The 25,491-nt window shown below is 37.4% G+C and overlaps 1 protein-coding gene across 1 annotated transcript in view; it reads left to right on the top strand.

Annotated features, from left to right (window-relative positions):
• The window catches only part of Dpyd (dihydropyrimidine dehydrogenase), an 830,055-nt gene that overhangs the window by 416,691 nt on the left and 387,873 nt on the right, over positions 1 to 25,491 (top strand). The window contains exon 13 of the mRNA XM_027395605.1: positions 10,890 to 11,105. Coding sequence (XP_027251406.1) covers positions 10,890 to 11,105 — 216 coding nt within the window. The remainder of the gene's footprint in view (positions 1 to 10,889; positions 11,106 to 25,491) is intronic.

The raw sequence follows: 25,491 nt of genomic DNA, 5'->3' as shown, positions 1-25,491 counted from the left end.
TAGATTGTTTGGTGTTTTCGAGAATAGATTCCTGAGTTCTTTGTATATTTTGGACATCAGCCCTCTGTCAGATGTGGGGTTGGTGAATATCTTTTCCCAGTCTGTGGGCAGTTGTTTTGTCTTTCTGACTATGTCCTTTGCCTTACAGAAGCTTCTCAGTATCAGGAGGTCCCATTTATTAATTGTTGATCTCAGTGTTTGTGCTATTGGTGTTATGTTCAGGAAGCAGACTCCTGTGCCAATTAATTCAAGGGTATTTCCCACTTTATCTTCTAGTAGGTTCGGTGTAGCTGGGTTTATGTTGATGTCTTTGATCCATTTCGACTTAGGTTTTGTGCAGGGCAAAAGGCTTGGTGCTATCTGTAGTCTTCTACATGTTTGCATCCAGTTATGCCAACACCATTTGTTGAAGATGTTCTCTTTGTTCCAGCGTATATATTTGGATTGTTTGTCAAAAATCAGGTGTTCCTAAGTGTGTGGGTTAATTTCAGGGTTTTCAATTCTATTCCATTGGACTACCTGTATATTTTTGTGCCAATACCAAGCTGTTTTCAGGACTATAGCTCTGCAATAGAGCTTAAAGTTAGGGATGGTGATGCCTCCAGAATTTCCTCTATTGTACAGGGTTGTTTTGGCTATTCTGGGTCTTTTGTTTCTCCATTTAAGTTGTGAATTGTTCTTTCAAGGTCAGTGAAGAAATGTGTTGGGATTTTGATGGGGATTGCATTGAATCTGTAGATTGCTTTTGGCAAGATTGCCATTTTTACTATGTTGATCCTGCCTATCCAAGAGCATGGGAGATCTTTCCATTTTCGGGTATCTTCTTTAATTTCTTTCTTTAGAGACTCAAAATTCTTACGGTACAGGTCTTTCACTTTTTTGGTTAGTGTTACTCCAAGGTATTTTATGTTGTTTGTGGCAATTGTAAAGGGTGATGCTTCTCTGATTTCTTTCTCCACCAATGTGTCATCCGTATATAGTAGGGCTACAGATTTTTTTTAGTTAATCTTGTATCCTGCCACTTTGCTGAAGGTGTTTTTCAGCTGTAGGAGTTCACTGGTTGAGTTTTTCAGGTCACTTATGTAGACTATCATATCTTCTGCAAATAGTGAGAGTTTGACTTCTTCCTTTCCCATTTGTGTTCCCTTGATCTCCCTTTGTTGTCTTATCGCTTTAGATACAACTTCAAGGACAATATTGAAGAGGTATGGGGAGAGTGGACAGCCTTGCCTTGTCTTGTACCTGATTTTAGAGGAATTGCATTGAGTTTCTCTCCATTTAATTTGATGTTGGCTGTTGGCTTGCTGTATATTGTTTTAGTATGTTGAGGTATGTTCCTGTTATCCCTGATTTCTCCAGAACCTTTATCATGAAGGGATGTTGGATTTTGTTAAAGGTTTCTTGGCATCTAGTGAGATGATCATGTGATTTTTTTCCTCAGTCTGTTTATATGGTGGATTACATTAATGGATTTTCGTATGTTGAACCATCTTTGCATCCCTCGGATGAAGCCTACTTGATCGGGATAGATGATTTCTCTCATGTGTTCTTAGACTCGATTTGCCAATATTTTATTGAGAATTTTTGTGTCAATGTTCATGAGGGATATTGGTCTGTAGTTCTCTTTCTTAGTTGTGTCTTTGTTTGGCTTGGGTATCAAGGTTATTGTGGCCTCATAAAAAGAGTTTGGTAATAACCCTTCTGCTTCTATTTTGTGGAATACTTTGAGGAGAATTGGTATTAGCTGTACTTTGAATTTCTGGTAGAATTCTGCACTAAAGCCATCTGGCCCTGGGCTTTTTTTGGTTGGGAGACTTCTAATGACTGCTTCAATTTCATTAGAGGTTTTAGGTCTATTTAAGTTGCTTATCTGTTCTTGATTTAATTTTGGAAAGTGAAATCTGTCCAGAAAATTGTCCATTTACTTTAGGTTTTCAAATTTTGAGGAATATAGGTTTTCAAAGTATGACCTGATAATTCTCTGGATTTCCTCTGTGTCTGTTGTTATGACTCCCTTTTCATTCCTGATTTTATTAATTTGCATGTTCATTCTTTGTTGTTATGTAAGTTTGGATAAAGATTTGTCTATCTTGTTGATTTTCTCAAAGAACCAACTTTTTGTTATATTGATTCTTTGTATTGTTCTCCTAGTTTCCATTTTATTGATTTCAGCCCTCAATTTGATTATTTCCTGGCGTCTGCTCCTCCAGGGTGTATTGGCTTCTTTGTTTTCTAAAGCTTTCAGTTGTGCTGTTAATTCTCTAGTGTGATTATTCTCCTGTTTCTTCATGTGGGCATTTAGCGCTATGAACTTTCCTCTTAGCACTGCTTTCAGAGTATCCCATAGGTTTGGATATGTTTTGTCCGCATTCTCATTGAATTCTGGAAAATCTTTAATTTCTTTTTTTATTTCTTCCTGGACCCATGAATTGTGCAATTGGGTGTTACTTAATTTCGGTGAGTTTGTAGGTTTTCTGTAGTTCTTGTTGTTGTTGAATTCTAATTTTAAAGCATGGTGGTCTTATAAGACACAGGGGATTATTTCAATTTTTTGTACTTGTTAAGGTTTGCTATGTTGCCAAGTATGTGATCGATTTTTTAGAAGGTTCCATGTGGCGAGGAGAAGAAGGTAAATTGTTTTGTATTTGGGTGGAATGTTCTATAGATATCTGTTAAGTCCAATTGCACCATAACTTCTATTAGTTCTTTTGTTTATTTGTTAAGTTTCTGTCTGGTATTCCTGTTCAGTGGCGAGAGTGGGGTGTTGAAATCTCCCACTATAAGTGTGTGCAGTTTTATTTGTGATTTGAGTTTTAGTAAAGTTTGTTTTATAAACATGGATGCCTTTGTATTTGGGGCATAAATGTTCAGAATTGAGACTTCATCCTGATGGATTTCTTCTGTGATGAGTAGGAAATGACCTTCTTCATCTCTTTTGACTGATTTTACTTTAATGTCCAATTTGTTGGATATTAGGATTGCTACCCCCGCTTGTTTCTTGGGTCCATTTGATTGGAAGATCTTTGCCCAACCTTTAATTCTTAGGTACCGTCTGTCTTTGAGGTTGAGATGAGTTTCTTGTATACAGCATAAGGAATGATTCTGCCTTCTTATCCATTCTGCTAATCTGTGTCTTTTTATAGTGGAGTTAAGACCATTAATGTTGATGGATATTAATGACATTGATTATTGTTCATTTTGTTTGTTTTTGATTTGGTGATGGTGGCAAGATTATGTGTGGGATTCTATCCCTTTTTTCTTTTGACTGTTGGTAAATTGAGATTATCGATTGCCTTTGTTTTCCTGGTTGTAGTTAACTTCTCTGGGTTGCAGTTTACCTTCCAGTACTTTCTGAGGGCTGGATTGGTGGATATGTATTGTTTGAATCTGGTTTTATCATGGAATATCTTGTTTTCTCCATCTATAATGATTGAAAGCTTTGCTGGGTATAGTTGTCTGGGCTGGCATCCGTGGTCTCTTAGTGTATGTAGAATATCGATCCAGGACTTTCTGGCTTTCAGAGTTTCCAAGGAAAAGTCAGGTGTGATTCTGATAGGTTTGCCTTTATAAGTTACTTGACCTTTTTCCTTTGCTGCTCTTAATATTTTCTCTTTGTTGTGTATGCTTGGTGTTTTGATTATTATGTGGTGAGGAGACCTTTTTTGTGGTCCACTCTATTTGGTGTTCTGTAGGCTTCTTGTACTTTCATTGGCATGTCTTTCTTTAGGTTGGGAAAGTTTTCTTCTGTGATTTTGTTGAACATGATTTCTGTGCCTTTGATTTGGATTTCTTCACATTCTTCTATACCTATTATTCTTAGGTTTGGTCTTTTCACAGTATCCCATATTTCCTGGATATTTTGTGTTAGGGATTTGTTGGACTTAAGATTTTCTTTGATTGATGAATCTATTTCTGCTAGTGTGTCTTCAACTCTTGAGATTCTCTCTTCCATCTCTTGTATTCTGTTGGTTATGCTTACATCTGTAGTTCCTGATCGTTTACCCAACTTTTCTATTTCCAGCATTGCCTCAGATCCTGCTTTCTTTATTGTCTCTATTTCAGTTTTTAAGTCTTGAACTGTTTCTTGTATTTTTTGGTTTGTTTTGTTTTCAATTTCTTTAAGGGATTTTCTCATGTCCTCTTTGAGGTCCTCTATCATTTTCATGAAAATGTTTTTAAGGTCATTCTCTTTTGGTTCATCTGCATTGTAATGTTGAGGTCTTACTGGTATATGGTTCCTAGTCTCTGGTGTGTCATATTAGGTTTTCTGTTGTTGGATGTGCTTTTACCTTGTCCTCTTCTCATCCTTTCTTCTGGTGGGTGTAGCAAGTGTTTCTTGTTCTCCTGGTGGGTGTGGGACCATGGTTCCCTTCTGGTAGATGCAAACAGATCCAATACTCTGATGTCGGTCCTCTTCTCATGGATGGAGGTGTCACTGTTACCTGGGTGTCAGCAATGTCTGGGCATGCTGGGTCCCGCAGGGCCATCAGTTGGAGGCAGAGTTGTCACCGGGCCTCAGAGTGTCGGATCCTGATGCCGAACTCCATATGGTCACTTATGTCAGATGACTCTGAGCAGTGATGACGAACTGGAAACAATTCCTGGCCTACCTGGGCCGGTGGATGGAGGCCCGGGCTGCCTCTGAGTGTTCGGTGTTCGGAACCCACTGCTGCGGAACTGGGTCCAACTTGCAGGTCGCTTGCATCAGACGACTCTCCACATTTCTATTCTTAAGAGTAGGAAATAAAGGGACTTCACCAAGAAAATATCAACTGTTTCTTTACAAAAAGAAGTAGAAGAATCCAACTGCTGAGAAAGAATGAAGTAACTGTACAAAGAAGAGGGAAGAGTAGATTTTAGGGGTTTCCTTGAGCCTCTACGCACTTCCTGGAGGCCAAGCTGCCTCACAGCTTGATTAGTTTGCTGTAACTCTGCACCCTCAAAATGACTTGACACTGAAAGTGCTTGTTTCAAGCTAATATTAAAAGTCAGTAAGTGGACCTGGAGAGATGGTGGTCAGTGGTCAGAACACTTGCTATTCTTGGGAGTTAGATTTGGTTCCCAGCCCCCACATCAAGCTGTTGGCGCCACACATAACTCCAGTTCTAGGGGATCTAACGCCCTCTAGTGGCCTTTGCCTGAACTGCATGCACATGGCAAAGATACCCATATGCAGGCTAAACCCAATTTAAAAAAATGTACAAGAGTATAGAACACAATATTTTAGTCAAAAGTGAAGTTGATGAATCTTTATGTCACTCCATGTGACTGAATTACAGATGCTTGTATTTGCACACTGAAACTTAATAGCCTACTTTATTACTTACAGCCACTAGAGGGCTCTTTGGAGAGGCTTTGCATTCAGGCAAGACCAACTTTTTGCCATTGCAACAGGAAGCTTTCTCTGCAATAGTCATGTTTGGAAACATCACAACCATGTAACAAGTAAAATAAAATAAATCTCATCATGTTAGAGATAAGTTAAACAATTTTCTGTTGGACTGCATGCAGACCATAGAATGCAGGGTGGACTTACCTACATGGAATATCATTATTCCAACAGGCATTATTTATAGCACAACAAAATGAATAAAAATAAGCCTCATGGAACAAAAGGCTTTCATATTTTAAAATAAGGTAAATAAGCATGGATTTTTTAATCACTGTTTTAAGCAAACTTACCACCCTACTGAAAAGAGCAAAGAGGAGGTTGTGTATCCAAGTTGAACATTTTAATTCATTTCATTTTGAACATTTTTGTGTGTGAAGCCAGTCCTGCTCTTTCCAGGTACTGAAATGGAATTAAGCCATGGGGCACAAAACGTGATGAGGAAACACGTACTTTGCTGCAACAAACTGATCTAGGGGATGGTAGGTACATGCACTCCCTATTGTAGGGCTCCATAGAATTTTCAAAACATTCAAGCCAAGCAAAAATAACACACCATAACTGGCCCCAAAATGCTGAAAAGCACAGATCCATGAAAGATGTTTGACTTATAACATTGCAAATAGTTTAATCAGCTGAAGCAAAGACATGGTCAGGGACCCAGGGACTGATGGGAGATAGGTAGCACTTGGGCAGTAGTGCTGGAGAATCCATATTGAAATTAGGATATGTAACACTTTGGGGTTCCATGTGTAGTGACAGGCCTTACAGAGCTTTGCACATAGCAATGAAATGAGAAATTTTAATTACAATGTGTATAAATGTAGGATATCTTCTAATCTATGCCATAGTCAAACTTTAGAATTTGCATTTTTATGACTAAATCCCTTAGTTTCTCCAAAATAAATTCTCAAGGGAAAACCAAAGTTCAAAATAGTTTATTTGGCATCCCCCTCAAATTGTATATTTCATATGTCTACCAACAGTTCCTGAAAGAACCACATGGGTCCTTCTGTCTACACGTAGGTTCTAGGCTTGTTACAGTCTCTCAGTCTCCAACTTTCCTATGTTCCCCTCAGTGCTGTATGACTTTGGCCTTTTGTTTAAATTTACTTTCATTTCTCCTGCCTTTTGTGTTGACCAAGCAAAGAAGCAGAAGATGAATGGTTTATTAAAACCCTTTATTTCTGAGAACATTTGTCTACAAGATATAAATATTCCCTCTTCTGTTTTGTGTTATGTGCAGCTGAGGCTCTTAGAGGCATGCTGCACAAACTCTTTTGTCCATAGATTTTTCTCTGTGTAATAAAACTTTCGAAGTCAAGTATCTCTGATTAACCTGGCTCTGTATCTTAGGGATAGCCCAGCTTAAAGCCGAAATGAGCACAGTCTGTGTTCCAGATTAGCCAGCAGGGTATCTGACTTGGCCTTCACTAGAAAAGTCTTAGGCCATTGTTGTTTCTTTTTAAAGATTGTTTTAAATGTGCTGTCAAAATTGATTAATTATATCAACAAATCAGACAGCAAATGAAGCTATACATGTAAGTTCAGCTAATTGTCAACACACTGTGTAATAAGAATGGGGGATACCCTAATTAATTGAGTTGGGAAACTGTTTAACCACATCTAGAATACTGAACTTGGGTGTGTACTTCCTACCACATAAAAAACTACTTACTAGTGAAGTAAAGAATTAGGGGCTGGGGAATTAGCTCATCCATGAAGAATATATGTGGATCCAAAACCCACCTGGGGGCACAGAATTATCCATAACTCCAGTTCCAAGGGATTCAACACGTCTCCTTACCTCACCAGGCATTAGGCACATAGTGGTGAACAGACATGCATAGAGGCAAGACATCCAAACCCATAAAATAAAAAAAATGAATTGAAAACAAATTAAATTTAGGACCAGAAACTTCCCAACTACCAGAAAACAACATAGGGAGAAATTACACAACACTGGCTTTGTCAATGAAATTTTGGACTTGACCCCAATGGCAAAGAGGAATAGTTTAACAAACCTTATGTAATTACACATTCATGAATCATAGTATTACTTTGAAACAAATAAAATGTTGCCAACCTAGAATAAAAATATAATTTAAATAATTGTTGTAATACATCTTGAAATCTGTTTCATTTATTGATAGGAAATGCAATGACTATCAGTAATGAACAATATAAAGATGTAAAAATAAAAGTAGAAAATATAAAAATAAAATTATCAAATAAAACAGCATACTGATGTGAACAGTTGGTGATATGGGGATACACAGGAATCACAGTCTACTAGATACATACACACATGTATTAAATTCTCTTCATTTATGCATAGCATTGTCTTACTATATTTTCCAGTTAATACAAGGTAAGCACCCTTTCAGTCAGTGTTCGAGTTGCTTCTGTGTCATTTCTGGTTCTGACATAGAATGCCTTTCCACAGAGGAAATTGCAGGGAACTAATAATCTTTACTGTTCAACATCTCTATCATATCTGTTATTTGCTAACACTATCAGGTGACTGAAAAATAGCATTGTCTGAAATTGAAAATCTGGATAACATGTGTTTTAGAGAAGAATGCAATAAGGTCCAATTTAAAGCTGTTGGATATAAAGGCATCCACCAGAACAGTAGCCAAAGGTGGTGAAACCTCTTGGAAATCTCAGTGCAGGGGCTGAGCATGGGATTTGAAAGGTATTGGTCTTTCAGGGAGAGCTGGAACTTGAGATTCAGTCCACAAGGTCAGGCACAGGTGAAGAAGGCTTTTGTATAATGCAGAAAAAGTGGCACAGCTGAAGGTAGAGGTGGACAAAAACAAAGCATTTACAGCGTTATATGTCTATGCATGCACAAGAGCACACACAGACACATTTGTAGCTATCTTATACACACACACACACACACACACACACACACACACACACACACACATATATATATATATATATAATCTATGACCCTCTCATTTGAAAAAAGTTTTGATAATGTGTATATGTTAACAGTCTAACCAGTATTTATCCCTAGTGCACAAATAGACTTTTGGAGCCCATTCCCTATGGAGGGATACTATTTCAGCCCAGATACATGGAGGGGGCCTAGGTCCTCCCCCAAATGAAGTGACAGACTTTTATGATTCCCCCATGGAAGGCCTAACCTTCCTTGGGGAGAGGTGGGGGGTGGGTTGGGGTTTTGATAGGGGGCATGGGAGGATGGGAAGGAGAGGGAACATGGGGGGATTGATATATAAAATGATTGTTTCTAAATAAAATGTGTATTTTTACACCTTAGTTGTTCAGTATATTTAATTTTCTTTTTGTTAAGCTTAAAAGAAATCCCACAATTTTTTCCAAAGCATTTTATTTATAAATTCCAAAACAGTAACCTTCTTAAGTATTTTAGAAGTGGGCTTTAGAACTGTGCTTTATTTTTAAAACTACATATATTAAGCAGTGCAAGTTGAATTATATATATACATGATACCGTATGTATGTATGTATGTATGTATGTGTGTATGTATGTATACACACACACACACACACACACACACACACACCTACCTCTTTGGGCTGTTGCCTTGTGCTGTAATGGCTGCAGTTATAAACAAACTGAAATTCATCTGAAGTGTTGAAGAGAATTGATATTTCTTCAGATATATGCCCAGATATAGCAAGCAGAAAAACTGCCATTCATTTCATGTTATAGGCATATAGTGACATCTGTACTCTTGCTGTAGACATCCTCACAATGGTATGCAGTGTTTTACCCATGAATGTGCATATAGGGACAGTGTTTGTGGTTTTTCCCAGTATACTTACTTTTCATGTTGAAACTTCTCCCTTACTCTAACCTAAAATATACTTGATTCTGCTTAAACTATGGTCAAATAGAGTTAAAATGCTATCGATAACAAGAACGATTTTCTTCCACATCTATCTGTCTGATGCCTATCCACATGGATAGACACACACACACACACACACACACACACACACACACACACACACCTCCAACTTTATACTAAAGCATGTGTTCACATTCTTGTCTTGATTTATACTTTAAATGGTTTTTTGATTCCATATGAACACAAGAGCCAAATACAACGAGACTTCCAGAAAGTGTGCCTTTGAATGGGGGGGATGAGGTTAGATGTAGAACATTTACATTCAATCAGGGATGGAAGAATAAAAAGATGAAGGAACTTAGGGAGGGAAGCATCCATGAAAGCCAGAGATCCCTGGTGAAGAAGTGTGGCCAGAGCCTAGATGCCATCAGGTTCCTTTTTTTTTTTTTTTTTTTTTTTTTTTGTGAAACCAGAAACACAATAGCCTTTCAACTGGCAAGTTTGTTGCCTCTTTGCATATTAAGTGAGCTTTGCTCTGCTTTATAAGTGATGGAGGGCTGAAAATGATTTCTATGCAAGTCATGGTAATCTTTATCTACACAAGACACATGCCTATAAAATTAAGGTTCTGCTCAAATAACCTTTTCTTTGAGTGATGATTCACAAGAGAACAGAGTTCTACTTTTGAATTAAGTAGCCCTGTCCATTCAGTGACTACTTTGCCTGAGAATATTTATCCATTTTTGTATTTTTCAAGTATTTGTCTTTCATAGATAAACAGAAAGTGGGAGGAGGGGAGAGAGAGGGACAGGAGAGGGTGACAATGAGGAAGGGAAAGAGAGAATGCAGAGAGAGGGGAAGGAAAGAGGACAGAAGACATTCATCAAGCATTTTCTATCCTTTAGTGAGCCAGATGCCTAAATGTTTTTTTAAAACATATTAACATCTTGGTTATAGTGACCAATGAACAATGGCTCTGTGCATTTTGAAGTGTCACCTGGAGAGTTTAATGTAAACTGGTATCTGTTTCTAGTTATGTTTCTGAAAAGGCAAATTCCTTCAGTCCTCAAGTGTGTCATTTCTGTTGTAATTAGAAGTCTCCCTGTGGCCTATTTTCTACACTCCCCAATATCCCTCTGAGGTAGGAAATGAGACGGCCAAAGTCCCACTGCTGTGCTGAGAGTTATAGAGGAGAAGAGACAAGGCATGCTAAGGGACTGTCCTGAAACCACATCCAGAGCAGTGAGATTACTGGGAAATGAATTTAGACCTCCTCACTTGCAGTGTCCCATATCTCAGTGCTAAGACATTTTCATAAATGAAGTACAAAGAAGCTGGGTTAATGGAACCAGAAAGATAAATTGGAAAATGATCCCCTCTTGTGCTTGAATCGCAGTGTGTTTGAAATAGAGTTTTTGTTTGGTTGTTTGTTTAATTGATTTTCCTTCTGTTCACCACATCTATAGTGAACTTTTAATTTGGACAATGATAATTATGTATAATGTTGAGGCACTAAAATCTGACTTTGGGGCAGTTTTCTTCAGGAAATGGACCAATTGTTTCATTTGAGTACTGTGATGAAGAGATTTTGGGAATGATTCTATGGCAGTTCGGATATGATACAAGAGAAGTTATTGCTGACTTGTTTCTTGCAGGAACAATATGGAACCTTGGTATCTGCTCAGCCTGAACTGCCCCTATTTTATACTCCTGTAGACCTAGTGGACATCAGTGTGGAAATGGCTGGGTTGAGGTTTCCCAATCCCTTTGGCCTTGCCAGTGCCACACCAGCCACTAGCACACCAATGATTCGAAGGGCCTTTGAAGCTGGATGGGGTTTTGCTTTGACCAAAACTTTCTCTCTTGATAAGGTAAGATAATATGTTTGAAATTACGTGCAAATGTCTAGCATGCATTTTCATTAAAATGTAAATATAAGATGGAATGCTGTTTTAAATCTGAAACATGATAATTACAGAATAGTTGAAAACATTAAACATTATAGTTTAAATTTCTTTAATTCTGTCTATCCCACAGATAGAGGGGTGTGGAATATATTCTCATTTTGTATTGTCTAAGAAACATCACAATATATTTTGCTGGTGATGTAGCTCAGTTAGTAAAGGACTTGCCTGTCAAGCACAGCAATCTAAGTTCAGTCCCCATCACTACATGAAACAATATGGTGGTGCATGCCTATAATCCTAGCACTTAGGGAATGAAGGTAAAAAGATCAAACATATGAGGCTATCCTCAGCTACATTTGAAGGTCAGTCTGAGCTATGTGAGAGCTGTCTCAAAACCCTACACACAAATAAAAAACTAGTATAGTAGTGATTTAACAATCACTAATCCCTGTTTTAATTGAATCAAATTACTTTAATTGTTTATATTAGGAGGATGTCATTTGATGTTCTGCTATTTGTATGTATTGTGTAGTGTTTTAACCACATTAAACATTTGTGTCTTAAATATTTCATTTTTATGCAGAAAGCTTTCAAACTGCTTTTATCTACCTCTTTGCAATGCAGGGTATGTTCCTGATATTTACAGTCATGATTTTGTGGGGTACCACACCAGGGTTGTTTTCTAAGTAATTTTAACCCAACTGACACACCTTTCCCCAAGCCTCTCTCTTCCTGCTGCCTCAGCCTTTAGTAAATACCATTCGACTCCTAATTACCACTTATCTATCTGTTTTAAGATTCCATATATGAAAAATTGTGTGATACAAGTCTTCCTTGTCACTGGCTTATTTCAGTTACCATAATGATTTTGAGTTCCATCCACATTGCTGCCAGTTCAAGATTCCATTTTTATGCTGAAAAGTACCCCATTGTGTTTCTGTACTATACTTTCTTTATCCGTGCATCACTTGATGAACATTAAGGAAGTTTCAATGTTTGTGCTATTGTGAACAGTGCAGCAATTAACATGGGAATACATATTTTTGGCATACTGATTTTGTTTCATTTGGATATGTAACCCAATGTAAGGGGGCTGCCTGATAATATGAGAGTTTCTATTTTTAATTCTTTGTTTTGACATTATTATTTTGTGATTTTAGGATGTGTGTAAATGACAACATATGTTTCAATTCAAAGTTAGGGAAACAATGGATTTAGTTTGCATAAAATCCCGTTATTCACTACATGTCTTAGAGAGTTTCCCACTGTAATTTGTTGATTGTGGTATTAAGATTTCTCAAGAATTTCTTAATAAAAACACCCCAACCAGTTTAATTCCATGTGACACTATGGTTTTATGCTTTTACAAGGAGAGCTACATATTTAGCAAATAAATGATTTTGAGATAAAATCTTTAGTGCAAAAAGCAGAGCCAGTGGGATGTCTCAGCAGGTAAAGGACCTTGCAGTCAAGGCTGGTAACTTGGGTTTGATTACTAGAACTGAGATGATAAAAGGGGAAAGTGATTCTTGAAAGATTTCCTTGGTGGCCACATAAGCCCTATGTCAAGGGATGCGCTCTTTTAAACACACACACACACACACACACACACACACACACACACACACACACACACAAATAAGCAAATAAATAAATGTAAGATAACTTTAAGCATAAAAGCCATGTAAATGCACACTTCCAAGGTTGGGTGACTGATGGGATAGAAGACAGACAGCATCCTTAGATGGTGGTGAGTTTGAAGTCTAATTTATAGAATGAATAGGAACATCTCATGGGCCATTTATTGAAAAAGTTTTGGATGGCAAACCCCATTAATGTAGTTAGTACTATGTTGCAGTTAGTAATAATTAATGTGTAAGAATGGGTAGGTCTAGTCACTAAAGGGAGTATCATTATTTAAATCAGCCTTATCCTTGGGCAAAGAAAATAGCAGAGAACTAACATGTGTGATTAGAGCTCATTCTACCTGCTTTCTTCTTTTCCTGGGATCAATAGCTGACAGTATTATCATTAAAGTATTACAGCTTTCTTTGTCTGACAGTTGTAGGGGACAGTGTAAGCCGTCAGGGCGTGGTCAAGCACACCTATAGCCACCTTCTAACAGGTGTGTCTTACACTGTCCCCTACAGACAGTTTTATAAGAAGTTGGGTAAAGGTGATCCAGGAAATCCAGAAAACCCTCAGGAGTTAGAAAAATCAGAGCAAGAAACATATTTCTTAAGGATTGTCGTGTGAACACTGAGTATTCAGTTAAATATCAAGAAAGACTTTTGCTAAACAAAATAATAAATTGAACCAGATAGTCTGGACTGATTTAAAATATTATGGATGAGTTGTGTCTAGTTTTGCATAATATTAATAGTGATTTTGTCTTTGTTTCTCTTCATATTTTAAAGATTATGGAAGCTGTTTAACTTGTTGGTATCAAAAGTCTCCAGAGTCTTTAATGATATACTAGTTATGCTATTTAAAATGCACACACATAAACAGAAATAGGTATTTAATCAGGTATAAGTGAGGAATTATGGTGGAGGGAAGATAGGTGGTTTGGATTTATTGCTGGTTTGCTAAAACTGAATTCAGAGCCATGAGAGATATCATCCTTTCCTCTGTTGGTAACATGCATTGATTCATGACCCTGTGTTAGGGACACCTAAGCTGTCTCCTTTATAGACCTAACTAGCAGAAGCAAATTTAGAAACTAACTTCCTTATACACCTCCAATTTGAATGCAATCTATCCATTCAGAAGTCTGTGCTGTGAGTTGAAAGACAAGATATGAACAAATAAAAATTAAATCTGGTACAGGAAACACAATGATGACCCCATTTGTTTATTTTGATACTGGTTCAAAACTAGTGTGCAAAGATGATTTTTAAGCTCACCTGTGAAAATGGTAATGGCAGAAATCATAATGCCATCTTGCACATGAGTAATGAATGGCCTGTCAAATAAAGATAATTTCCCATACATGAACATAGAGAGCACTCAGTCTACATCCTAGAAAAGTAGTTTGTTTCTTACTTCATCCTTAATTACTGACTAAGCCTGTTGTGAATGTATAATTGCATCGTGTGAGTGCTTGTGCTTTCTTATAGATGAAATGTTTCTTACACAACATGTGAACTCTCACTTCCCTCTACACAACCTTTCCTAAAGACAGGTATTAAAACCTCACATATAATATACATGTGTGTGACATTACAGCAGACCAATTGGGATTGGCCTTATTATAATTTATTATGCCAATTCAAGAATCTGTTTAAAACTTATTATAATTCAGATTCTTGACATTTGAAATTTGGATGCTCATAATATGACAAAGGCTAGTCTGTGGAGTTTTGTTATCATATGAAATATTAATATTTCACAACACATCTCTGATGAAGTACAATTTGCCGAGCCTGCATATGATAAAGAAATTAAATGCTCACCAAGGGAGTTCAGTCAGAATTAGAGCCCTGCTTGAACATCTGCTGGAAGTTTCATTATCCAGTGCTATGCCAGTGCGGCTCCCTTGTTTTCTAAGATTGACAGCTGAATATTGCCCTGATTCCTGCAGCAAATACATTTAGCTCAATGTTGCCCCCCCTTTTGTTTTATTTTTGGGGAGAGTGTTGGAGGCTGCTTTTGATTTTCAAACTATATTTTTTATACTCTTGACATTTGTAGATGCCACATTGAGGTCTAATACGGTGTAGCAGCAATAGGCCATTGACTTGCAGGGAAATGCCAACTGATATCTCAGTAAACAGAAGTATTATTATTCTTTACTGGGCCGTCTGTATAAAAGCTGGGGATGCTTTCTTTAGGGAGGCAAATGATCACATTTTTAATGCCAAATATAAAAAGATCTGTGTTTGCTTTTGTGTTAAATAACATCAAAGATGGCTTTTATTAACTCTCTTCTTCCTTCCCCAAATCAATCTTTCTAAGAACTAATGTCCCAAAATAACTAGATTGCTTTCTTTTAGATGTTTCTTATGTTTTACAAGAGTGACAAGTGATATTTAAAACCAAATTGTGAAATCATTTTCTCCATAAATGTAAGTTTAAATTGGAAAAAAAAAGAGGGAAGAGAAACCAACCTGTCAAGCTTGATTAAAGCTAAATTATTATGATGACACAGAGAACTGTTTTGTTTTACAGGCATAGTACCAAAGTCTGTGGGCATCACATAAAATAACCCTTGACCTGGGCTCACATTATATGAACAATTAACAGGAAAAACATTTTATTAATGTCAAATGTTTGTGTAATTCTATCTTCTCATAGAGACCCATACTTTATACTGCCAGTATATACCTCTATAACAAACACACATTTGAGATGTTAATAATAAATTTCTTCAATCAGTATACTTACTTTACTAAGTGTCAGATGGTCAAATAAATAGGCAACTACATAATATATGATTTCTCAACGTCAAAACCTGAAAATAACATTAAGGTTCCTTAGTATTGCTTTGTGGTCCTATTATGGATTGCAGCTCTTTGGGTAAAACATAAACTTACCACATATCACAATGCTGAGTTCACAGAAAGAGTCTGGTAAACTTTTCACAGACACTTCATAAAAATTAATAAATAGATTATTTGCCATGAGCATATTGAGTCTTTTTTCCTCAACCATTTGAACAGGTAGTTAACACATAAAGCAATTGACTGCTCTGAGTATTGATCTCATCACAGAAGAGAAGGCCAATTTCAAACTTCTCATCTTCTGTATTGTTTTCCATACCTGTCTGAAACTGAAAATGTCAGTGGAATTTCTGCATGCATGGGTGATCTTTTAAGAATGAGATCATTGGAGCTTTCAAAATGCAGAGGTTTATTGAGAAAACAGAATAGGAATCACATTGCATTTTTTGAGACAAGAAATTAATCTAGATTAATATGAATACAGATTATGAAAGAACATTGAAAAATCTACTTGTTTATTACACTCTAGCACTTCCAAGTCCCCAGTACCAGTTCTGCCTCCATCCACAGGACCAGGTAGTCTAGGGACAGTTTCCAGATCAGCTTCTTCTGCCCTTCTTGGGAACACATGAGGTCAGGAGTGATTGCTCATGGGATTCGAATTCAGCCAGATCCAACACATCCAGAGACTGCCAAGGCCCCAGTACCAGTCTTGCCTCCATCCATGAGAAGAGGACAGACATCAGAGTATTGAATCTGTTTGCATCTACCAGAAGGGAACCTTGGTCCCGTACCCACCAGGAGAGTAAGAAACACCTGCTACACCCTCCAGAAGAAAGGATGGAAAGAAGACAATATAAAAGCACATTCAACAACAGAGAAACCAATATGACACCAACAAAAACTAGGGACCCTACACCAGCGAGACCTGAATGTCACAATGCAGATGAAGCAGAAGAGAATGACCTAAAAAACATTTTCATGAAAATGATAGAAGGCCTCAAAGAGGATATGAGAAAATGCCTTACAGAAATGGAAGAAAAAACAAACCAAAAAATACAAGATATCAACAAATCTTTCAAGGAAATAGTTCAAGACCTAAAATCTGAAATAGAGACAATAAAGAAAGCACAATTTGAGGGAATGCTGGAAATAGAAAAGTTGGGTAAATGATCAGGAACTACGGATGCAAGCATAACCAACTGAATACAAGAGATGGAAGAGAGAATCTCAAGAGTTGAAGACACACTAGCAGAAATAGATTCATCAATCAAAGAAAATCTTAAGTCCAACAAATCCCTAATACAAAATATCCAGGAAATATGGGATACCATGAAAAGACCAAACCTAAGAATAGAAGTATAGAAGTATAGTATAGTAAGTATAGAAGAAGGTAAAGAAATCCAACTCAAAGGTGCAGAAAACATATTCAACAAAATCATAGAAGAAAACTTTCCCAACCTAAAGAAAGGCATGCCAATGAAAGCACAAGAAGCCTACAGAACACTAAATAGAGTGGACCACAAAAAAGGTGTCCTCACCACATAATAATCAAAACCCCAAAAATACAGAATAAAGAGAAAATATTAGGAGCAGCAAAGGAAAAAGTCAAGTAACATGTAAAGGCAAACCTATCAGAATTACACCAGACTTTTTCATGGAAACTCTGAAAGCCAGAAGGTCCTGAATAGATATTCTGACTACACTAAGAGACCATGGATGCCAGCCCAGACTACTATACACGGCAAAGCTTTCAATAATATAGATGGAGAAAACATGATATTCCACGACAAAACCAGATGCAAACAATACATATCTACCAATCCAGCCCTACAGAAAGTTCTGGAAGGAAAACTTCAACCCAAGGAAGTTAGATACAACCAGAAAAATATAGGCAATAGATAATCCTACTTTACCAACAGCTAAAAGAAGAAAAGGGTTGGAAACCCACACACAATTTCACCACTGTCACCAAATCCAAAACAAACAAGAATGAACAATCAATGGTCATTAATATCCCTCAATATTAAAGGTCTTAACTCACCTATAAAAGGACAGAAGTTTAGCAGAATGGATAAGAAGACAGAATGCATCCTTCTGTTACATACAAGAAACACAACTCAACTTCAAAGACAGGCAGTACCTAAGAATTAAGGGTTGGGAAAAGATTTTCCAATAAAATGGACCCCAGAAACAAGTGGGGATAGCAATCCTAATATCCAACAAATTGGACTTTAAACTAAAATCAATCAAAAGAGATGAGTGAGGTCACTTCCTACTCATCACAGGAGAAATTCATCAGGATGAAGTCTCAATTCTGAACATTTATGCCCCAAATACAAAAGCATCAATGTTCATAAAAGAAACATTACTAAAACACAAAAGACACATAAAACCTCACACAATTATAGTGGAAGACGTCAACACCCCACTCTCGCCACTGGACAGGAACACCAGACAGAAACTTAACAAAGAAACAAAGGAACTAATAGAAGTCATGGCCCAATTGGATTTAACAGACATTCCATCCAAATACAAAAGAATATACCTTCTTCTCAGTGCCACACAGAACTTCTCTAAAACTGACCACATACTTGGCAACATAGCAAATCTAAACAGGTACAAAAGAGTTAAAATAACCCCCTATATCTTATCAGACCACCATGCTTTAAAGTTAGAATTCAACAACAACACAAATTTCAGAAAATCTACAAACTCATGAAAATTAAATATCGCCCAATTCCAAAATTCCTGGGCCGAGAAAGAAATAAAAAATAGATAAAGATTTCCTGGAATTCAAATGAGAATGTGGACATAACATGTCCAAACATATGGGGCACTCTGAAAGCAGTGCTAAGAGGAAATTTCAAAGTGCTAAATGCCCACATGAAGAAACAGGAGAATAGTCACACTAGAGAATTAACAGCATAACTGAAAGCTCTAGAACACAAAGAGGCCAATGCACCCCGGAGGAATAGATGCCAGAAAATAATCAAATTGAGGGCTGAAATCAAAAAAGTTGAAAGTAGAAGAACAATACAAAGAATCAATATAACGAAGAGTTGGTCTTGGAGAAAATCAACAAGATAGACAAACCATTATCCAAACGTACCAAACAGCAGAGAGTGAACATGCAAATTAATAAAATCAGGAATGAAAAGGGGACATAACAACAGATACAGAGGAAATCCAGAGAATCATCAGGTCATACTTAAAAAAAAAAAAACTGTATTTCTCAAAATTCGAAAATCTAAAGGAAATTGACAGTTTTCTGTATAGATTTCACTTACCAAAGTTAAATCAAGTGCAGATAAGCAACCCACACAACTATGAACATCTGATTTTTGACAAAGAAGCTAAATTTATATGATGGAATAAAGAAAGTATCTTGAACAAATGGTGCTGACATAACTGGATGCCGGCATGTAGAAGACTGCTGATAGATCCATGTCTATCACCATGCACAAAATTGAAGTCCAAATGGATCAAAGACCTCAACATAAATCCAGCTACACTGAACCTATTAGAAGACAAAGTGAGAAAAACCCTTGAATTAATTGGTACAGGAGACTGCTTCCTGAACATTACACCAGTAGCACAGACATTGAGATCAACAATTGATAAATGGGACCTCCTGAAACTGAGACGTTTCTATAAGGCTAAGGACACAGTCAGTAAGACAAAACAGCAGCCCAAAGAATGGGAAAAGATATTCACCAACCCCACATATGACAGAGGACTGATCTCCACAATATATAAAGAACTCAAGAAGCTAGTCTCCAAAACACCAAACAATCCAAATAAAAAGTGGGGTACAGAACTAAATAGACACTTCTCAACAGAGGAATCTAAAATGGCTGAAAGACACATAAGAAAGTGTTCAATATCCTTAGCCATCAGGGAAATGTAAATCAAAACAACTCTGAGATACCATCTTTTTCAAGTCAGAATGGCTAAAATCAAAAACACCAATGACAGTTTATGCTGGCGAGGATGTGGAGAAACAGGAACACTCCTTCACTGCTGGTGGGAGTGCCAACTTGTACAGCCGCTTTGGAAATCAGTATGGCAACTCCTCAGGAAAATGGGAATCAGTCTACCACAAGATCCACTATTAGGCATATATCAAAAAGAAGCACATTCATACAAAAAGGACATCTGTTCAACCATGTTCATAGCAGCACTATTTGTAATAGCCAGAACCTGGAAGCATCCTAGATGCCCCTTAACTAAAGAATGGATAGAAAAAACGTGGTAATTTACACAATGGAGTACTTCTCAGAGGGAAAACAAACAAACAAACAATGGAACCTTGGAATTTGCAGGCAAATGGATGGAACTAGAAGAAACCATTCTGAGCAAGGTAACTCAATCACAAAATACAACCATAGTATATACTCGCTCATATATGGATCTTAGACATAAAGCAAAATATTACCAGCCCAGAATCCACACCATCAGAGAATCAAAGTAACAAAGAGGACTCTAAGTAAGACATATATGATTCCCCAGAGAATGGGAAAGGGACAATGTCTCCTGAGCAAATTGAGAACATGGAGGGAGGGGACAAGGAGCTAGGAGAATGAGAAGGGAGAAGAGGAGGGGTGAGGGGGACATGAGGGAGCAGAAACGTTGAGTAGGGGGAAGAATTGAAGAAAACAAGATAAGAGATACCATAATAGAGGGAGACATTTTAGTTTAAAAGAGAAATCAGGCACTAGGGAAATGTCTGGAGATCTACAAAGATGACACCAAGTAACAATCTAAGCAACAGAGGAGAAGCTACCTTAAATGCCCTCCCCTGATAATGAGATTGGTGACTGACTTATATGCCACCCTATAGCCTTCATCCTGCAGCTGGTGGAAGTAGAAGCAGATAGCCACAGCTAATTGCTGAACTGAACTGAAATCCAGTTGCAGAGTATAATGAATGATGAGCAAACGGGTACAGACCAGGTTGGTGAAACACACAGAAACAGCTGACCTGAACAACGGGGAACTCTTAGTCCCTAGAATGATGGCTGGGAAACCAGTATGGGATTGATCCAGATCCCCTGAATGTGTGTGTCAATGAGGAGACCTCAGAAATCCAGGGTGCCTCCTGTCGTAGATCAGTACTTATCCCTAGCATAGTTATGGACTTTGGGAGCCCTTTCCACATAGAGGGATACTCCCTGAGCCAAGACTCGTGGGAGTGGGCTTAGGCCCTATCCCAAAGGATATGACAAACTCTGAAGACCCCCTATGGAAAGCCTCACCTCCCTGGGGAGCAGAAAATGTATGTGATAGGTAGGGTTTTATTTGGGGGGAGTGGTCGGGGAGGAGAGGAGGGAGAGGGAACTGGGATTGACATGTAAAAAAAATCTTGTTTCTAATTCAAATAAAAAAATGAAAAAAAGAAAATCTTTCATAGCATCATGGAAAAAAAAAAGAATTCCAAATGTATTATGCACTTTGTCTCATGAATTATCACTAGCAAGATTGCCCTGGCTAACTGTAATTCAGGTTGCTGTTTTCCTAGTTCCCAATTTAAAGAAAAATACTTCCCACTACATTTTAATCGTGTAGGAAGTGTATTGTACATTGTTCCATCCTTGCCAGCAGTCTATTCTTTGTTTCATAAGGCTCCCAATCTCAAAGTTAATGTCTCCTGTGTTAGAATTGGATACCACAGCAAATGAATGAGTTATTTCTGTATCGTCTGGGATATTACTGACTATTGAAACCCACCTCAGTACACAGTGGCTCAAAAACAGCAGCGAGGTGTGTGGTCCTCACTCTACCAGTTGAAAGGGCTGCTCAGGGCTTGCTTTGGCACATGTTGATTGTTCACACTTGTGCATTTGCAGTCATTTCACAGACTGCTTGGTGATAATGCTGGCCACCAAGTATCTATGGCTGCTTGTATTTCTGCTGAGAAATACAAATGGAATAGAAAGTTTAGAGAGAGTTCATATGTCCAAGAGATGAAGCATTTTGTTTTAACAGCTTAAGAACATCCAGTTGAGCACAATCCCTGTAGAGCCATTTTCTGTCTAATACATTGCCTTCCTTCGTGTTCTGTAGCATGCAGTTTCTCTCCCATTTGAGGGGTATGTGACTTGGTGTTTGTTCTGTCTGGGAATTCTCAGTACTCAGATTTATATTTGACTGGCTCTGGCATCTTAATTACATTTCAGAAAAATAGTTTGCTCCACCGAGGAACTTTTCTTGACCTTTCTGAAGTCTCTCTGTGTGTCACTCTGCCATAGTGGTTTCCTTCACTGTACTCACTATTGCAGAAAATGACCAGGCTTTTAGTCATTTATTTGTATGCTTTCTGGTTTAGCTACTTGCAGTAAACCACATGTGAAAAGGGACATTGTCTTTCTTGCTCACCTCTGCACACCCAGCCCCAAGAACAATGTCTGGCAGGTAAGGAGGACTCAAACCACATTTGTTAAATGAATGAATAATCACGAGATTCTAATTTGAACCACAATTCCACCTGGCAGCCCTTCAGTGGCTCAGAGACAGCACTCATGTCTTGTCCATAAGCTTTTTCTTTTGTTTCTAAATCGTTTTGTTGTCTTTCCATAATAAGATTTGCAGATTTTTACCATGTAGGTTGCCTATTCTCCCATGTGGATTGCAAGAACTTGTTTTGATCCACATTATCTTAATTGAGAGGAAGTTATGCCTGCATTTGCACAGATTGGACAAATTGGGATCACCTACCAACCAGACAAGAATTGGAGAATAACACTGACAAAGCCATAAATGCTAAAGGAAATTACTAAAAATTCTGTGAATATCTTAAATATTATTTTAGAGTAAGTTTCTTTGTGTTATAATAAGGAATGCCATATTTATTTTCCATAACTCATTTTGTGATACCATTTTGGAAATAAAAATATGCATTCTTTTAAAACCTTAAATTAATTAATTTTATCATCATTCATTTTTCTGTTTCTTATCAATAAAGTCTATGACACTGTCATGAATAAGAGCCAATCCTGCGCCCGGCGGTGGTGGCACATGCCTTTAATCCCAGCACTCAGGAGGCAGAGGCAGGCGGATCTCTGTGAGTTCAAGACCAGCCTGGTCTACAAGAGCTAGTTCCAAGACAGCCTCTAAAGCCACAGAGAAACCCTGTCTCGAAGAAACAAAAAGTACCAATCCTGCTCTTTCACTGTCATTCTGGATTCAAGTTTTGTGTTTGATTAATTTCTATTTAGTACAAAATACTGTTCTCCTAATACATACTTATACTTCAACTAAAGAGATATAATTATTTAAACAAATTCAGTCTTAACTCATCTAGAAGGCTCTGGGCAATCAGAAAAATCAATGTTATTAATTTAATTATTAGCTGGTTTGATTATTTAAATGTTATTTGTATTTATTTTATTAAAGTTCATAAAACTGTTTCATCCTGATATGATAAAGAATAACTTAACTAAAAGGCTACAGTTGACACATGCTGGTCCTCTAGGGGATTTATCCCTAAGTTCCTAGTTGTTGGCTGGACCCTCATCTTCTCTATAATCAATGAGTGTTTGGTCCTGTGTGCTTGAACATATACTCATTTGCATTGCAAGCTCAGTGTTGAAGCTAATCTTGAAAGTAGTGCTCCAATAAATATGTCCTTGTCTCCCCTAAAGTTCTCATTTAACATCTATGGGCTGTCTCACCATGTTTGGGAGCTCTGTTTGCTAAACAGAAAGCATAAATTAAGATATTTGCAAATATAAATTAACAAGTATATTTCTGATGATAAATAAAACACATTAACTATAGTCAAAGTAATCATTTTAACCATATACATTATTAAAGTCATTCAAATTGCTTCAATGAATTCTTTTTTAAAAAAAAAAGATTGTTTTTTCCTCACATAATATACTCTGATTACAGTTTCTCCTCCCTCTACTCCTCCCAGTTCCTCCCTTCTCTCCTCCTATCTGGATCCACCCACTTTCTGTCCCACATTTGAAAACAGGCTTCTAAGAGATAATAATAAAATAAAATTGTAATATAGAGTAAAATATAAAAAGCTAACATATCATAAAAGAAAAATAAAATAAACAAAAAAAAACAGAAGAAAATATATATAGATTCAGAGACCCACCCATTTGTATATCAGAGATCCCGTAAAAACACTAAATTAGAAGCCCATATACACAAAAGACCAGTAGGGTAATATAAATACATACAAATATACATATGTATGATATATGTAATATACATGTGATAAAACATACATGTACCTACCCTTAAAAGTAGTGCTTTCCCTAGTGGGACTCACTTGGCAAAACTACATTTTCATTTGAAAATGGTCAGCAATTGGAGATAGGCTATGGGTTATAGGTTAGAGCACAGGTCCACTTCTTCTTTCAGCTCTGGAACCCCATCTAGTGTAGACCCATATAGGCCCTATACATGCTGATTCAGTGTCTGTGAGTTCCGATGTGTGCCCATCTTGTTGATTTAGAGTGCTTTGTTTTCTGGTTTCCTCTAGCTCTTGCACTCCTTCTGCTTCCTGTTCTGCAGGGTTCTCTGAGTCTTAGAAGGAGGGGCTTAATGTAGACATCCCTTTTAAGGCTGAATGTTCAAAGGTCTCTCATTCTTTGCATAATATCTCACTGTGGTTCTGTATTTGTGCCCATCTGCTGCAGCAAGACACTAGTCTATGAGTACAGTATAATGTCATTAGGAGTCATTACTATGGTTTGTTGATGTTTTTGTAGGGTTTTTCACTTTGGTTTGCTTTGTTTCTTAGAATAATAGTATTTATTCTTACACCAGGTCCCTGTGCTATCTAGTCACAGTTCTTGGTCACCTAAGCAGTTCTAGGTCATGAAAAGGAACTTAAGTCAAATCAGATATTGGCTGGTAACCCCTACAGCTTTGCCTCTATTGCGCTAGCTTATCTTTCAGGAAGGACACCACTGTAGATCTAAGGTTTTGGGCCTGGGTTGGTGTTTATGTTTATTCTTTGGTAACATTCTGAGTACATTTCCTGTAACATGATGCTAGCATATTGGGGTGAAGGCACTATATAGACACAGGATCAATTTCTCCATGTGCAATTAGTTGTGTAGGTGCTGTCTTCAACAACTGGGTCTTGCTTTCAGTGTGTAGAGAACAACTACCATTTTGGTAACAATGTTGGTTGTTTGAGCATTCCCATGGAACCACTTTGACCAGCAATTCAATTAGATATAGTCCAGTCTCTGCAATGGAAGCTTCGTTTGGTGAAACTAAATGTTAAGACTCTTTTGCCCTGTTTAAATTGTCTTCATATATGAATATATTACACAAAGATTCGACTATATTAGGTTTTCATTTTGTCCCTCAAATGGTCTTTAATTTTAGATTGCTCTCCCTGTTTCCCTTCCTTGTGCCCCTCATCTGTCCTCTTCCCTACTTAACCCTCACATCCAGCCAACCAATCTGTAACTATTTATTCTATTCCCCTTTCCTAGGGATATCTATCCTACCCTCTCTATTCCTTTATTCTATACCTAACATCCTTGGTTCTTTGGATTGCATCTTAGTTATCACTGACTTAACCACTATTATAAGATAATACATAAGATTTGTGTCTTTTTGAATCTGGATTACCTCATTCAGACTAATTTTCTTTTCTGGTTCCATCCATTTATCAATGAATTTCATTTTTTAAAGTCGAGTAATAATCCATTGTGTAGATAAATATATAACATCTTCTTTATCCATTCACCCTTTAGGGACATCTAGGTTGTTTCCAAGTTCTGGTTATTATAAATATGGCAGCAATGAACACGTTGAGCAATTGTGTTTGTGGTAAGATCAAGCATCCTTTGAGGATAGATGCCCAAGAATGGTAAAGCTTAATCCTGAAGTAGATCAATTCCCGACTTCCTGAGGAACTGCCACACCGATTTCTA

This window comes from Cricetulus griseus (genome assembly GCF_003668045.3).
Source record: "Cricetulus griseus strain 17A/GY chromosome 1 unlocalized genomic scaffold, alternate assembly CriGri-PICRH-1.0 chr1_0, whole genome shotgun sequence".
Taxonomy (NCBI): Eukaryota; Metazoa; Chordata; class Mammalia; order Rodentia; family Cricetidae; genus Cricetulus; species Cricetulus griseus.
Note: the sequence above shows the minus strand (reverse complement) of the source record. Positions and strands in the feature narration are given on the sequence as shown.